Genomic DNA, 12352 nt, shown 5'->3' with positions numbered 1-12352 from the left:
GTGGAGCCCCGTTTCTCCCCGCGGGTGCGGGTTGGGCATGTGCCCTGCATTTAGGGTCTGGGGTCTGCGTTCCCGTGCTATGTGAGGATGGTGCTATGGGGCCATGCTGCCCCACATACCCCATCCCCATGCGCCTCCCACACACCCAACCTCAAGGAACCGACCCCACAACGGGCAAAAGCAGCTGCACCCCATTAGGGATAGAGCCCCGGGGGGTGACCCTATCCCCCCTAAACACCCCCCTAACCCCACAAGCGACCCCAGGACCACCTCCCCCGGCGGGGGGCAGCCTCCCAACCCCTTTCCCTTTTCGGCTCCGGTGCCGGTCGCTGCCGGGCGCCCCGGCCGTAGGGCTCCCCCCTGCCGCCTCCCGCTCCGCTCCGCTGCGGGGCCGGGGGCCGGGGGCGGCGGGGGCGGGCGGGGCCTGGCGGGGCCCGGGCCGGCGGGGAGCGGCGGCGGAGCCAGGGGTGAGCGGGGCAGGGACCGGGGGAGCCCCCCGGAGGGGGACCCCAAAGCTCGGCGGTGGGCGAGGAGGGGATGGGATAAAAGGGAAGGGGTCGGGGAACGGGGCGCTGGCGGATCGAGGGGGTCCGGGAGCCGGCTGGGGCTGCAGGAGCCCCCCCGCTGCGCACCGGGTGCTCGCACCGGGATATGGGGCGCATGGGGGGCGCGGCGCCGGCCCCCTTTTTTCCCTCGTTACCCCACAGAGGGAAAGAGGGAGGGGGGAAGAAGGAGAAGATGGAGGCGCCGCCGCCCGCCCCCGGCACGGCTCCCCCCCGCCGGCCGCCTCCCCAAAGCCGGTCCCGGGGGGGGGGTTCCGGGGGTCCCGGTGCGCCCTGACCCCATCCCTTGCCCCCCTTTTCCCCCTCCTCCGGCTCTTTCCCGTTGCAGGAGCCGAGCCGGGAGCCGGGCACACCGCCCGGATGGGCCTCGGCTGGCGAGGTGAGCACCGGGGGGGTCCCCAAAACACCGGGGGGGGGCACCCCGAGGGGACCCCCGGTGCCCGGGGGCAGCGCCCCGACCCCACAGCGCGCTCCCGTTCCCATGGGGCTGGGACCCCCGCTACCTATAGGCTAAGGGGGGCACCCCCAGCCCATCCCATCCTTATTTTTTAGTTTTTGGGGTGGGGGGCGCACAGGGTGGTTCAGGGGGGGGGTCCCCCGATGGTGGGACCCGGGGGGGCGGCCCCGGGGGCGGCCCGGAGGGGACCGGGGCGGTGCCAGCCCGGCGGGCGGAGCGAGGCGGCCCGAGCGCATCATGGGGCGCCCCGGCCCAGGTGGGTGTAGGGCCGGATCTGGGGGGGGTCCCCGGTTATCCCCCCCTCCCCATTATCCCCCGTAGCCCCCCGGTAGGCCCGGAGCTCGGGGGGATCCTTTAGGGGCCGCCCGTCGGGGCGCCGGGGGGCGCGGGGTGGTGGTGGGGGTATGGGGGAGGTAATGGGGGTGTGGGGTTGTGGTTATGGGGCTGGGGGGGCTGTGGGCTGTGGGGAGGTGGGTGGGGGGTGTGGGGCACGTAGGGGTGTGGAGGGGGTGAGTGGGGCAGGGTTTGGGGGTGCTGGGGGGGTGTTGGAGCTGTAGGGTAGAGTTGTGGGGTGGGGGTGCTTTGGGGGGGATGTTTGGGGTGCTGGGTGCTATGGGGGTGTTTGGGGCAGGGAGCTGGGGCATGGCAGCGTGGCGATGCTGGGGGGCAGGGTTTGGGGCAGGGTTTGGGGCAGCAGCACAGCCCCCCCCATACCCTGTGCGCCCCCCCCCAGTTAATCCCAGCTTTATTCCGCTTCGCTCGGTGCCACCCCTCGCTCCTGCCCCCCGGCACCCCATTATCAGGGATGTTTGGGGTGGGTGCAGACGGGTTTTTCCCTCATGCCCAGTGTCCCCACACCTCCCTTCTCCTCCCCACAGGCTGCCTGCGCCCCCCAGCCCGCCGGGGGCCCCCCCGCCATGGCCATCGTGCAGACTCTGCCCGTCTCCATCGAGGCTGCCCCTGAGGGGGCCGCCCAGCTCCGCGCTGCCGCCCGCTCCCCCAAATCCTCTCGGGGCGCCATGGGCAGCGTGGGCAGCCTCATCGCCGGCCGGCCCTGCCACGACCGCTCCTGCCAGCCCCCCGCCACCAGCTCCTTCCTCCTGCATGACGGGCTGCTGCGGGCCAGCCCCCCGGACCCTTTGCTCCACGCGCTGCCCCCCAAAAAACCCTGCTCTGCCGCTCCCGGCGTCGCCCACGCCTACGCCAACGAAGGTTTCCACGGGGAGTGGTTGGAGGCAGCCTCTCCGGTCAGCCCCTGCAGCGATTCGGATGAGGCCCGGGATGAACGAGCCCCCGGTGGCAGCATTCGGGGGCCACCCCCCAAGCTTGTCCCCGTGTCCGGGAAGCTGGAGGAGGTAGGGTGGGAGAGGTGCTGGGGTCTCTGCTCGGCGCCCGGTGCTGTGCCGGGGGTGGGGGCCTCGGGGAGGTGTGTGGGTAGGGGCTGTGTGGTGACGTTGTCCCTGTCCCTGGGGGTAGAGGTGGTCTCTGCACTCCTGATGTCCCCTTCCTCGTGCCAGGGGTGGCACTGTGAATGTGGGAGCCTTCCCGACCCCATCTGGGGGCAGAGAGCGTTTGGTGCTTGTCCCCTTCAGCACGTGGAAGTTTTCGGGTTGGGGACACCTCCGAGTGTTGCATGGGGACAGGATCAGAGGGTTACCAGAGGGTTACGTGGTGTGGGGCCACCCTCTGGAGGCTGCCAGCTCCCGGAGCCGCGCTCTCCCCTCTTTCCCTCCCCAGAACGTGGAGAAGACCCTGATCCGCCCCATGGCCTTCAAACCGGTGGTACCCAAAATCAGGACTGCTCCGGGGCCGGCCAGCTTGGGGGTGCGCCCGGCGGCCCCGGCGCTTTCGGAGAGCCAGGTGAGCCTCACCCACCTGCTGGGGGCCGCCGGGGCTGAGAAACCCGGCTCGCTGAGCTGCCGCGCCAGCAGCCACTCGGGCACGCTCTCGGACTCGGGGCGCAACTCCCTGTCCAGCCTGCCCACCTACAGCACGGGCTGCAGCCAGCACGCCGAGGCGGGCGCCCTGCCGGCCACCCCACACGGCCACCCCGAGCCCCCCGGTGGCTACCGCCCGCCCGCCGGCCCCTCCAACTCGGACAGCGGCCGCTCGTCCTCCAGCAAGAGCACGGGCTCGCTGAGCGGCCGGGGGAGACCCTCCTCCGAAAGTGGCTCCTGTGGGCGCTCGCCCCTGCCCGGAGAGGAGGCCCTGCTGGTGCGGGAGCTGGAGGACAAGCTGCGGGAGAGGGAGGCCGAGCTGCAGCAGCTGCGGGATAGCCTGGACGAGAACGAGGTGGCCATCTGCCAGGTGGGTGCCCGCAGGGGCTAAACGGGCTCGGAAATTGGGTTGGGGGGCTCCTCGGTGGGTGCTGGTGGTGGTGGGGTGGGCATGGGGGTGCTGTTGGGGCAGGGCTTAGGAATGGGCTGGGAATTAGGTGGGGTGGAATTAGGAATATAATAGGAATATAATTAGGAATATAATAGGAATATAATTAGGAATATAATAGGAATTAGGTGGGGTGGGCTCCACGGGTTGAGGGAGCCCCTTGGAGACTCCGCATGCGCATTTTGGGGTCTGGCACGGGGGCGGCAGCACCACTCCGTCCCGTTCTGGGAAGCGCAAACCTCCAGGACCCCCCTCCAGCCGTGAGGACGTGGGGGTGGCGGTATTTGGGATCCCATCCTGGGGTTGCCGTGCCGCTTATCCAGCACGTTCCCGTGCCCAGGTGTACGAGGAGAAGCAGCGGCGCTGCGAGCAGGAGCTGGAGGGTTTGCGGCAGCGCTGCGCGGCCCAGGTGCGGCAGGCGGCGCAGCAGGCGCAGCGCGGGCAGCAGGTCCTGCAGCTCCAGGTGCTGCAGCTGCAGCAGGAGAAGAAGCAGCTGCAGGAGGACTTTGCCCAGCTGCTGCAGGAGCGCGAGCTGCTGGAGCGGCGCTGCGCCTCCTTCCAGAGGGAGCACACCGAGCTGGGACCCCGGCTGGAGGAGACCAAGTGGGAGGTGAGCCACGGCGCGGTGACCCCCCCTTCCCCGCGGGGCGACCGCGGTGTCCCCGTCCCCGAGAGGCCGGGATGGGGACACGGGACCTGAGTCACCGCCGCCCCGCAGGTGTGCCAGAAGTCGGGGGAGATCTCCCTGCTGAAGCAGCAGCTGAAGGAGTCGCAGGCGGAGCTGGCGCAGCGGGGCACGGAGCTGCTGGTGCTGCGGGCGCAGCTGCGGGAGGCGCGGGCCGAGCTGCAGGCGGGCGAGCAGGCGGCGCGGGGGCTGCAGGAGGCCGCCCGGCTCAAGGCGCTGGAGCTGGAGGTGTGCGCCAACGAACTGCAGCGCCGCAAGAGCGAGGCCGACCTCTTCCGTGCCAAAGCGGGACGCCTGGAGCAGGAGGTGGCGGGGCTGCGGGAAGCCGCCCGAGGACGCTGCCCCTGCCCCGAGCCCGGCGAGGGCTGCCCGGAGCCCGGCGAGGAGGCGCGGGGCACGGCGGGGCTGCGGAGGCAGCTGGAGAGGCTGCGGGCGGAGGTGGCCCTGGAGAGGCGGCGCGGGCAGGAGCAGCGGGACGCCTTCGAGCAGGAGAGGAGCACGTGGCAGGGCGAGAAGGAGCGGGTGATCCGCTACCAGAAGCAGCTGCAGTACAACTACATCCAGATGTACCGCCGCAACCGGCGCCTCGAGCAGCGCCTCCAGCACCTCCGGCTGCAGGGCGAGGACCCCCCGGCTTCCTCCGAGCCCTGCGAGCCGCCCGGGATGGACCCGGCCTTCGAGGAGATCACGGCCACCGAGATCTGAGACGCTGCCTGCGCCCCGGCCCCCTGCTCGGACAGCGGGGGGGCTCCAGCCCCTTGGATTTTGGGGGGTCCCCGCTCCGCCCCCCGCTACGCAGAGACCACCGGTGCCGGGAGGGGGCAGAGGGGACCTTGGGAGCTGCCCCCTCCCTGGTGTTGAGGCATTGGGGTGAGGTTGTGGTGGCCCCCCCGCTGTGGCAGGGGGGTGCCCCAGAGCTGTGGGGTCTTGGGGTGCTGCGTCATGGCCCCGGGGCCTCTTGGGGCTGGTTTCCTGCTGATCCTCTTAGCGCCCGGGGATTAGCAGCGCTGCCTTCAGCCGGGGTCACCTTGGGCACGGGGAGGGTGGCTCGTCCCCTCCCTCCCGTCCCTCCCAGCACTGTCACCCAGCCGCTGTCCCCTGGGGGAGCGCTGCCCTGTCCCTGCCTTCCTTCCACCCGCCCCCCCCTGCGTGTTTGTCAGGGGATTGGTTTCTGTGCCATTTTAAAGAACTCTATTTTTATAGGACCTACCAAAAAAAACAAACAAAACACAAACCAGCGCCCGCTCCGTGCTCACGCCCTGCCTGGCTGCGGACCCCTCACCCCCGCCACTGGGCGCGTCGCCCTCAGTGCCTTCCCCGTGCCCTTGCCCCCAGCATCCCTGTGTGTCTCCCCCCCCAAAAAAAAACACCCAAAAGCCCAGCCCGTGCCCCTGTGATGCCCGGCCTGCTCGGCCCGGGGGAGAGGGGCTCGGTGCGGGGCAGCCAGCGCCGGCCACCAGTGGGGGACACCTCGGGGACACCGGGGTTTTGGGGGTCAGGCTCTGTGCCCGCGGGGTCAAACCAAAGGAAAAGCCTGGCCGTGCCCAGCTCTGGCTTGCTCGCCCCCGAGCTGTTTTGGGGGGAGTGTGGGGGGGGAGAGAGTTGGAATTGTATTTTTGTACTTTTATTTCCGTTGTGTCCCATTTCCAGAGCCCGGCTCGCCCTTGTACCACCTGGAAACGCCGATTAAAAGCAAGCCCCCGGCTGTGTTTTTTTTTTCAGGGCAGCGTCCGTGTGGCCGGAGCCACTTGTTTTGGGGTCAGGTCCGCTTGTTTTCCCCCCTCCCCACTTTTTTCATGCCCCCACCTCGGTCCCTCTCCGGGCACCTCTTCGGTCCCCCTGTCCCTGCTGGCTGAGGCCGGCCACAGCTCGGTGCAGGAACGAGCCGGCTCCGTGGGGTCCCGGGAAGGCTTTTTGGGTCCGGGGAGGGTTGAAATATTTTCGGTATCACTCCGGGGGGGGGCCGGGCACCCTCACCACCAGCTCCATGGGCTCCTTGGCTTTGTTGCGGTAGGCCTGGCGGATGATGTCCACGGCCCGCTGGTGCGTCACGTTCTGCAGGCTCTCCCCGTCCACCGACACCAGCTCGTGGCCCGCCTGGCCCCAAGGGGATGGGGGTGGTGGGGGGAAGGCAGCGGGGTGAAACGCAGCCCCAGGAGGGGCTGGGGGGCAAGGGGAAGGGGCCCTGTCCCACCCTGTCCCCAAAAAGGCAGGCAGGGTACCTTGAGGACGCCGCTGAGGAAGGCGGCTCCCCCGGGGAAGATCTTCTCGATCTTCACCACCGGCTGCGCCCGCGACTCGATGCCTCCCGAGATGCTGATCCCTAAAAGGGAGCCCCGATGCCTTTGGGTGCGGGTAGATGGGGTGTTGTGCCCCCCCCCCAAACCCCCATGGGGCTGTATGGCCTCTCTCCGTCCCCTACACGAGGGTATGGGGCTGGAGGAACGCGGACTGGCACGGCTCAGGGCTTCTCCCATATCCCTGCCCCCATAAAGAGCCCAAGGGGATCCCACCCACCCCAAAGGTTCAGATGGGGGGGTCCCCATCCCACCCCAACCCTGCGTCACCCCCCAAAACCCTCCCAGCAAGACCCACGCACCCAGCGAGTGCTTCAGCTTGGAGAGGGTGACGGTCAGCAGCCGCTCTTCCTCCTCCTCCTCCTCCTCCTCCTTGGGGCCATTGGCGGCCGGCGCAGCCCCCACCTCCCCTCCTGGCCCCCCAAAAAGGGGCGCGAGGGGGGCCCGCGCCCTCCGGGGCTTCCCCAGCCCCTCGCCCACCCCGGGGGGCTCCGTGCGCCGGGTGGGCTGGGGGCTGCGCCTGCGCCCCTCCCGGGGGGGCTCGGCCAGCAGCCAGCTTTTGGGGGGGGGCCCCGGTCCTGGGGTGGCCGGGGGGCCGCTGGCGCTGTTGTAGGAGTCCACTGGCACGTCGGGGAGCGGGGTGTAGGGGCGGGGGTGAAGCCGGTGAGGGCTGGGGGGTGCCCGTGGCCGGGCTGGGCTCGGTGGCAGCCCCCCGACATCCTCCGGGTCCGGGGTCCCCGCTGGCTTCAGGAGGAATCCGCCGCGGTAGTCTGCAAAGAGAGGGGTCGGGGGGGCAAAGAGAGGGGTCAGCGGGGGCACGAGGTGTCCACGGCCCCCTTGGCACCACAGTTCCCAGGTCATCCTCCTCCAGGAACCTCCCCAGAGCCCTCTCTCTCCATAGGGACCCCATAACACCCAGCACCCGGTGCCCCTCTCGGAGCCGAGCTCCCCGTTTCGCACCCCCCCCCGAGCTGTCCCCAAAATCCCTGCCCCTTCCTGGCACCCCGCTGGCACCCACCAGGCACTGGCGTGATGAGGTGTCTCTTGGGGGGGATGTCATGGTGGGCCGGGCGGAGGGCAGGCGACCGCACTGCGGGGGGGGGAGAGCAGCGGGGGTCACCCCTGTGCCCCCTCCCCAAACCCTCCCCACGGTTTTTTGGGGCCGGGCTCTACCCGAGCGGCTCTTGAGGGCGTCGAAGGCTTCCAGCTCCAGGGGCATCACCATGCTGTCGAAGCGACCCAGGTCCGTGGGGGCCACCACGCTCCTGCAGGGGGGGGGGGACACAAAACGGGGCCGGGCTGCGGGTGCTGACCGGGACACGAGGTTTTGGGGCCGCCCCGGGGTGCCCCCAGCCCCCACCTCACGTCCCGAAGCAGCAGCACCTTCTCGGGCCGGTCCAGGATGGCGAGCAGCGGCCTCACCAGATCCTCCACGCCGCCCTCGTGCAGGTACTGAGGACACAGAGCGGGGATCAGCAGCAGGTCCCCAAACCCTATAACCCCGATGGGGTCGCGGAGCTGCCCGGTGTCCCCGCGGTGCCGTACCCGGGTGCAGTGGCGGAGCACGGCCGTCACCTCGTCGGGGCTGAGCAGCCTCGCCGCCGTGTCCTGGATGAGCGGGAGCCGTGCCTCGGGGTCGCTGCCGTTGGGTTGTGGGGCCGTGGGGCCAGCCAGGGCCAGGATGCTGGCACGGCGGCTTTTCTCTGCGGGGAGGCAGAGCACGGGGTGGCCAGCGGGGTAGGGACACCCCGTGCCCACCGCCAGCCCCAAATCCACGCACCCCCACCGGTGCCACTGGTCTTAACCCGTGCCAAAATCACACAGGCATGCAAACACACGCAGCCCCGCATTTGGAGACCCCCTCCCCGGTGCCACACCGTGCGGGGACAGGCGCATGCAGGAGCTGCCCCGCAGCCCCCCCGGGGACACCCCCATTACCCCGCTTCAGGCTCCGGATGACAAACTTCTGCACAGCGCCTACTGCAAGGGAGACGGAGAGGGGTGAGCACGCAGGGGGAGGGCGAAAATGTGCACACGGGGACCCCCCCTCTCCACGCTCCCCCTCTTTGCGGTTCCCCATAAGGGGGGAGCTGTGCCAGGCCGGTTCCCCGTCCCCCCTCCCGGTACCTCTGTCCCCATCGGGGCGCCCCGGGGACTTGGCGCGCGCCCGGCGCTCGGAGCCGGGGGGGTCCTGGCTCGGGGGGGCCCAGCTCTGGCTGGTGGCACGGCCGCCCTTGAAGAAGAGGTTGACGAGGGTCTTGGAGCGGTGCAACCCGGGGGGGGCCCCCCGCGCCCCCTGTCCCTCCGGCTTCTCCTTCTTCCGCTTCTCCTCTGCGGGCAGAGAGGGGCGAATCGAGGGGGTCGGGGGGGGACACCGAGTGGAGGAGAGCCCCGTGGGGGGGGGTGCAGCACCCCGGTGCCTACCGGCCACGGTGAGGTCGCTTTGGGAGCGCGTGATGGGCTGCCGAGGCCGGCTGAGGGCCAGCAGCAGCGCCGTTTTGGGCGAGTGGCCGAAGGTGCGGCGCGGGTGGGTGCCGGGGGGCTCGCGGGCGCCCTGGCCCCGGATGGCCGTGTCCCGCAGCAGCTCGGGGGGCCGCATGGTGCGCCGCGTCTCCGCCAGCCCCTCGGTGGCCGGCTCGGTCTGCATGGCCCTCTCGGCACGCTCCCGGCTCCAGCCCCTCCGTGGCCCGTCCTCGGTGGAGATGGCCACGTCCACGGTGCGGGCGGGTGGCCCTGGGGTCGCCGTCCCCAGCCCGTTCACCGCCGCCGGTGGTGGGGGTCCCGAGGAGTAGGAGGAGATGGAGGAGCTGGTCTCTGATGTCTGTGATAGCTGCTGCAGCTGCCCGTTGGTCACTGCAAAAGGGACACACCGTGGGGACACACCGTGGGGATGTGGGGACTTTGGATCTAGCCTGAGGACGGGGGATGTGGGGGCTATAGGGCCGTGGCACGGGGAATATAGGGCCGTGGGTACTGCAGGGCCATAGCAAAGGGATGGAGATGTGTGGGGCCGTGGGATCACAGGGAGCATGGGGCTGTAGGCCACGGCATGGGGATCTTTGTGTCCCCTCCATGGATGGGGACACGGCGGACCCTGCAAGGCCGTGGGCACTTTGGTGATGCCGATCATGGCCTGGGGAGCTTTATGCCCCCTCCCAGGACAGAGGGCACGCGGGGACCCCATGGCACACGGACCTTCTCCCTCCCAATTGGGCATTGGGGCCCCTGTGCCCTCCAGATACCCCTTCCAGGGGGGTCCCAGCCCCTCCACGTGCCCCCGGTACCCGGCTGGCCGTGTCCTTACAGCGGCTGAGCCAGCAGTACTCGGCCACCAGCTCCTTGTAGGCAGGGAACCGCCCGGTCTCCTAGGCGCAGAGGGAGAAGATGCGGGGGTCAGCGCGTGCCGGCCGAACCCGATCCGGGTGCCAGCCATGAATAATGCATCCCCCTCCCACCTGCCTGAAACCCAACCAGCCCGCGGCCGTGCCGAGCCTCCCCCCGGCACCGGGATCAGCTGGGGCAGAGCCAGCGTGGGGGCACGCGGACCCCCCGGGGGGTTGGGTGCGGGTACCTTGATGGTCAGCATGATGTGGGTCTGCCCCTTGAGCACCTCCACCGCCTTGCTATGGCTTATGTCTTCGAACTTGACTCCGTTGGCTGCAAGGACTTGGTCGCCCACCCGAATGCCGTTCTGCTCCGCCAGCCCCCCGGGGTCCACCCTACGGGCAGCAGAGTTGGGGGCAGGATGGGGACGGAGCCCCACGCCTCCCCCCGGGCGGCTCCGTGCCCCGGCACCCAAGGGTGCTGAGCCCCAGCGTGTCCCCCTCGTGCCCTCCGGGGGCCGGCCGGGCCGTACTTGGAGACGTAGATGCCGAGGCCGAACTCGCGGCCGCCGCGGATGTTGAAGCCCAGGCAGTAGTCGTCGGAGGTGGTGTAGAGGTGGACGATGCGCCGCAGGCCGTCCTCGGAGCCGCTCTCCGACGGCGTCGAGCCGCTCTTCTCCACCACCAGCCGCCTGTTCACCACGTCCACCCTGGGGCACGGTGTTGGTGGGGGGGCTCAGGGGTCCAGCTCGTGTCCCCCAGTGTCTCCCAGTGGAGGACGGTGATTGGGGTGGTGAGGATGGGGCTCGCACCCACCCTTCCTGCTCCAGACCTTCCCATCCCCTCCTGCACCCTCCCACCTTTTCAGGGACCTCCAGCGCAGCCCACCCCGAACCTCCCCCCACCTCTGCGTCCTCCCTGCCCCACAGCATCCCCCCCAGAGCCCTCCACGGGGGTTTTTGGGGTGCGGGTGCCCCGCTCACCAGGCCGTTTTCTCCTTGGAGAACTTGATGCCCGGCACGCGGCCCATGCGCCGCACCACCATGCGCAGGCGGTTGTTGCCGGTGAGGACCTTGACGGCGCTGCTCATGGTGATGTTCTCCAGGCTGACGCTGTTCACCTCCGTGATCTTGTCGCCCACGCACAGCCCAGCCTGCTCTGCGAGGGGCGAGCGGCTCGGACGGGCACCCAAAATTGTGCCGTTCCCCTTGCCGGGTGCCCCGTCCCCAAGCGGGACCGGCTCAGCCCAACCCAGAGCGTGCAGGAGGTGCCACCACCGCTGTGGCACCACGTCCCTGGTGGCTCTCCGGAGCGTTTTGGTGGCCCGTGCCCCATCCCCAGCGGTGTCCCACTTACCGGCAGCGCTGCCCTCCTCCACCTTGCTCACGAAGATGCCCAGCCCGTGCTCGGAGCCACCACGGACGCTGAAGCCCAGCTTGCCATCCGCGCTCTTCTCCACCGTGATGGCGTTGATAACGTCACTCTCATTGCTGCTGGCTGCGGGGACAGCCGTGTCACCAGGGGATGGCACCCAAACGCCCCTTCCCTTGGGCCGGGGGAGGGTCCGGGGGGGGTCCCCACGCACCTTCGATGGGCGAGTTGATGAGGATGACGCGCCCCATGGGGGAGGTGGCGCGGGCACCCCGCACGGTCCCGTTGAGCAGGCGGCTCTGCTTGCTCAGCAGGCAGCGGGGTGCCAGGCTGGCCTCGCTGCTCGAGCTCCGTGACCTCCCGGGCACCGTCATCTCCGCGTCCTCCCAGCCCTGGGCCATGGCGGTGGCCGAGCAGCCGGGCTGGGACTCGCCGGGTGCTCACGGGGCCGGGGCTGCCCGCCGGCGGGGGGGAGCCGTGGCACCCTCCAGCAGCACATGCCCGGGCTGGGGCGAGCTCCTCAGCAGCGCAGCGCCGGGGCCGGCTGGGGGCTGGCTGCAGGAGGGGTCCCGGGCACGGTGGCACGACCTGCGGGGACAAGAAGCAGCGTGGGGGGGCCCCCTTTAGTCCTGTGTCCCTGTGTCCCCCCCTCCCTCCCCACGCACCCCGTCCCTTTGCGCCCCGGCTGTGGGGCTCCCGGGTGGCACCGTGGGGACCTGGCGGCCGGGCAGGATCCGGCCCCGTGGGGATTTGCACCGGGATGGGGCAGCCCCCACCCTCCCCGTGCCCTTCCACGCCCCCCCCCCCCACGCTCGCCCCGTTCCCGCGGGGGGGATTTTCCCAGCGTGGGCGTACCGCCCCCCGCTCGCCCCCGCCTGACCCCCATAAATAAGTGATGTCGCCGTGCCTGCGGCGACAGCGAGGGGGACACGGCGGTGTCCCCGCCACCCGGCAGCACCCCCCCACGGCCCCATTCCCCCCCCCCCAATATCCCCAAGCCCCCCTCTCCGGCAGCCCCCAGCGGGACAAGCCCCCAGCCCCCCCGACGGGGCGCACGGCTCCGGGGGCCCCCTGCAGCCTCCGGGCTGCCCCCCCCCGTGCCCTCCTCACCTGTCCCCATGGTGCCACCTGCGAAAGAGACACCGGCAGCAAGGGGGGGATGGAGAGGACGAGGGGGGGGGACACAGCGCCGCCTCCCCCCGCCGCTACCCGCGGGGATTGGCCGTCCCGTGGCTGTGCCAGCCTGGGGAGCTGTCGCTCAAGCGGCCGGG

At 70.6% G+C, this 12352-nt stretch overlaps 2 protein-coding genes across 3 annotated transcripts; one reads left to right on the top strand and one right to left on the bottom strand.

Annotated features, from left to right (window-relative positions):
* Positions 1-448: 448 nt before the first annotated feature.
* Positions 449-5811, top strand: LZTS2 (leucine zipper tumor suppressor 2). Of its 2 annotated transcripts, XM_084525907.1 has the most exons (6): positions 449-467; positions 892-942; positions 1899-2375; positions 2758-3327; positions 3746-4015; positions 4124-5811. In XM_084525907.1, exons 3-6 carry the CDS (start codon positions 1938-1940, stop codon positions 4793-4795), a joined length of 1950 nt encoding a protein of 649 aa, XP_084382033.1. In that variant the 5' UTR covers positions 449-467; positions 892-942; positions 1899-1937; the 3' UTR covers positions 4796-5811. The 2 variants fall into 2 exon arrangements, with proteins under 2 accessions (XP_084382033.1, XP_084382034.1); XM_084525908.1 differs by lacking the exons at positions 449-467; positions 892-942 and adding an exon at positions 1202-1276.
* PDZD7 (PDZ domain containing 7) lies at positions 5302-12221 on the bottom strand. The gene is made up of 17 exons (XM_084525906.1): positions 12192-12221; positions 11296-11669; positions 11067-11207; positions 10694-10868; positions 10244-10420; positions 9959-10106; positions 9692-9752; positions 8812-9240; positions 8515-8718; positions 8326-8367; positions 7933-8090; positions 7748-7839; positions 7561-7652; positions 7406-7477; positions 6690-7157; positions 6313-6413; positions 5302-6187 (listed from the first exon to the last, which is right to left on the bottom strand). Exons 2-17 carry the CDS (start codon positions 11480-11482, stop codon positions 6038-6040), a joined length of 2697 nt encoding a protein of 898 aa, XP_084382032.1. The 5' UTR covers positions 11483-11669; positions 12192-12221; the 3' UTR covers positions 5302-6037.
* Positions 12222-12352: the final 131 nt, after the last annotated feature.

Source organism: Aythya ferina, assembly GCF_964211825.1.
Source record: "Aythya ferina genome assembly, chromosome: 7".
NCBI classification, from domain to species: domain Eukaryota; kingdom Metazoa; phylum Chordata; class Aves; order Anseriformes; family Anatidae; genus Aythya; species Aythya ferina.
Note: the sequence above shows the minus strand (reverse complement) of the source record. Positions and strands in the feature narration are given on the sequence as shown.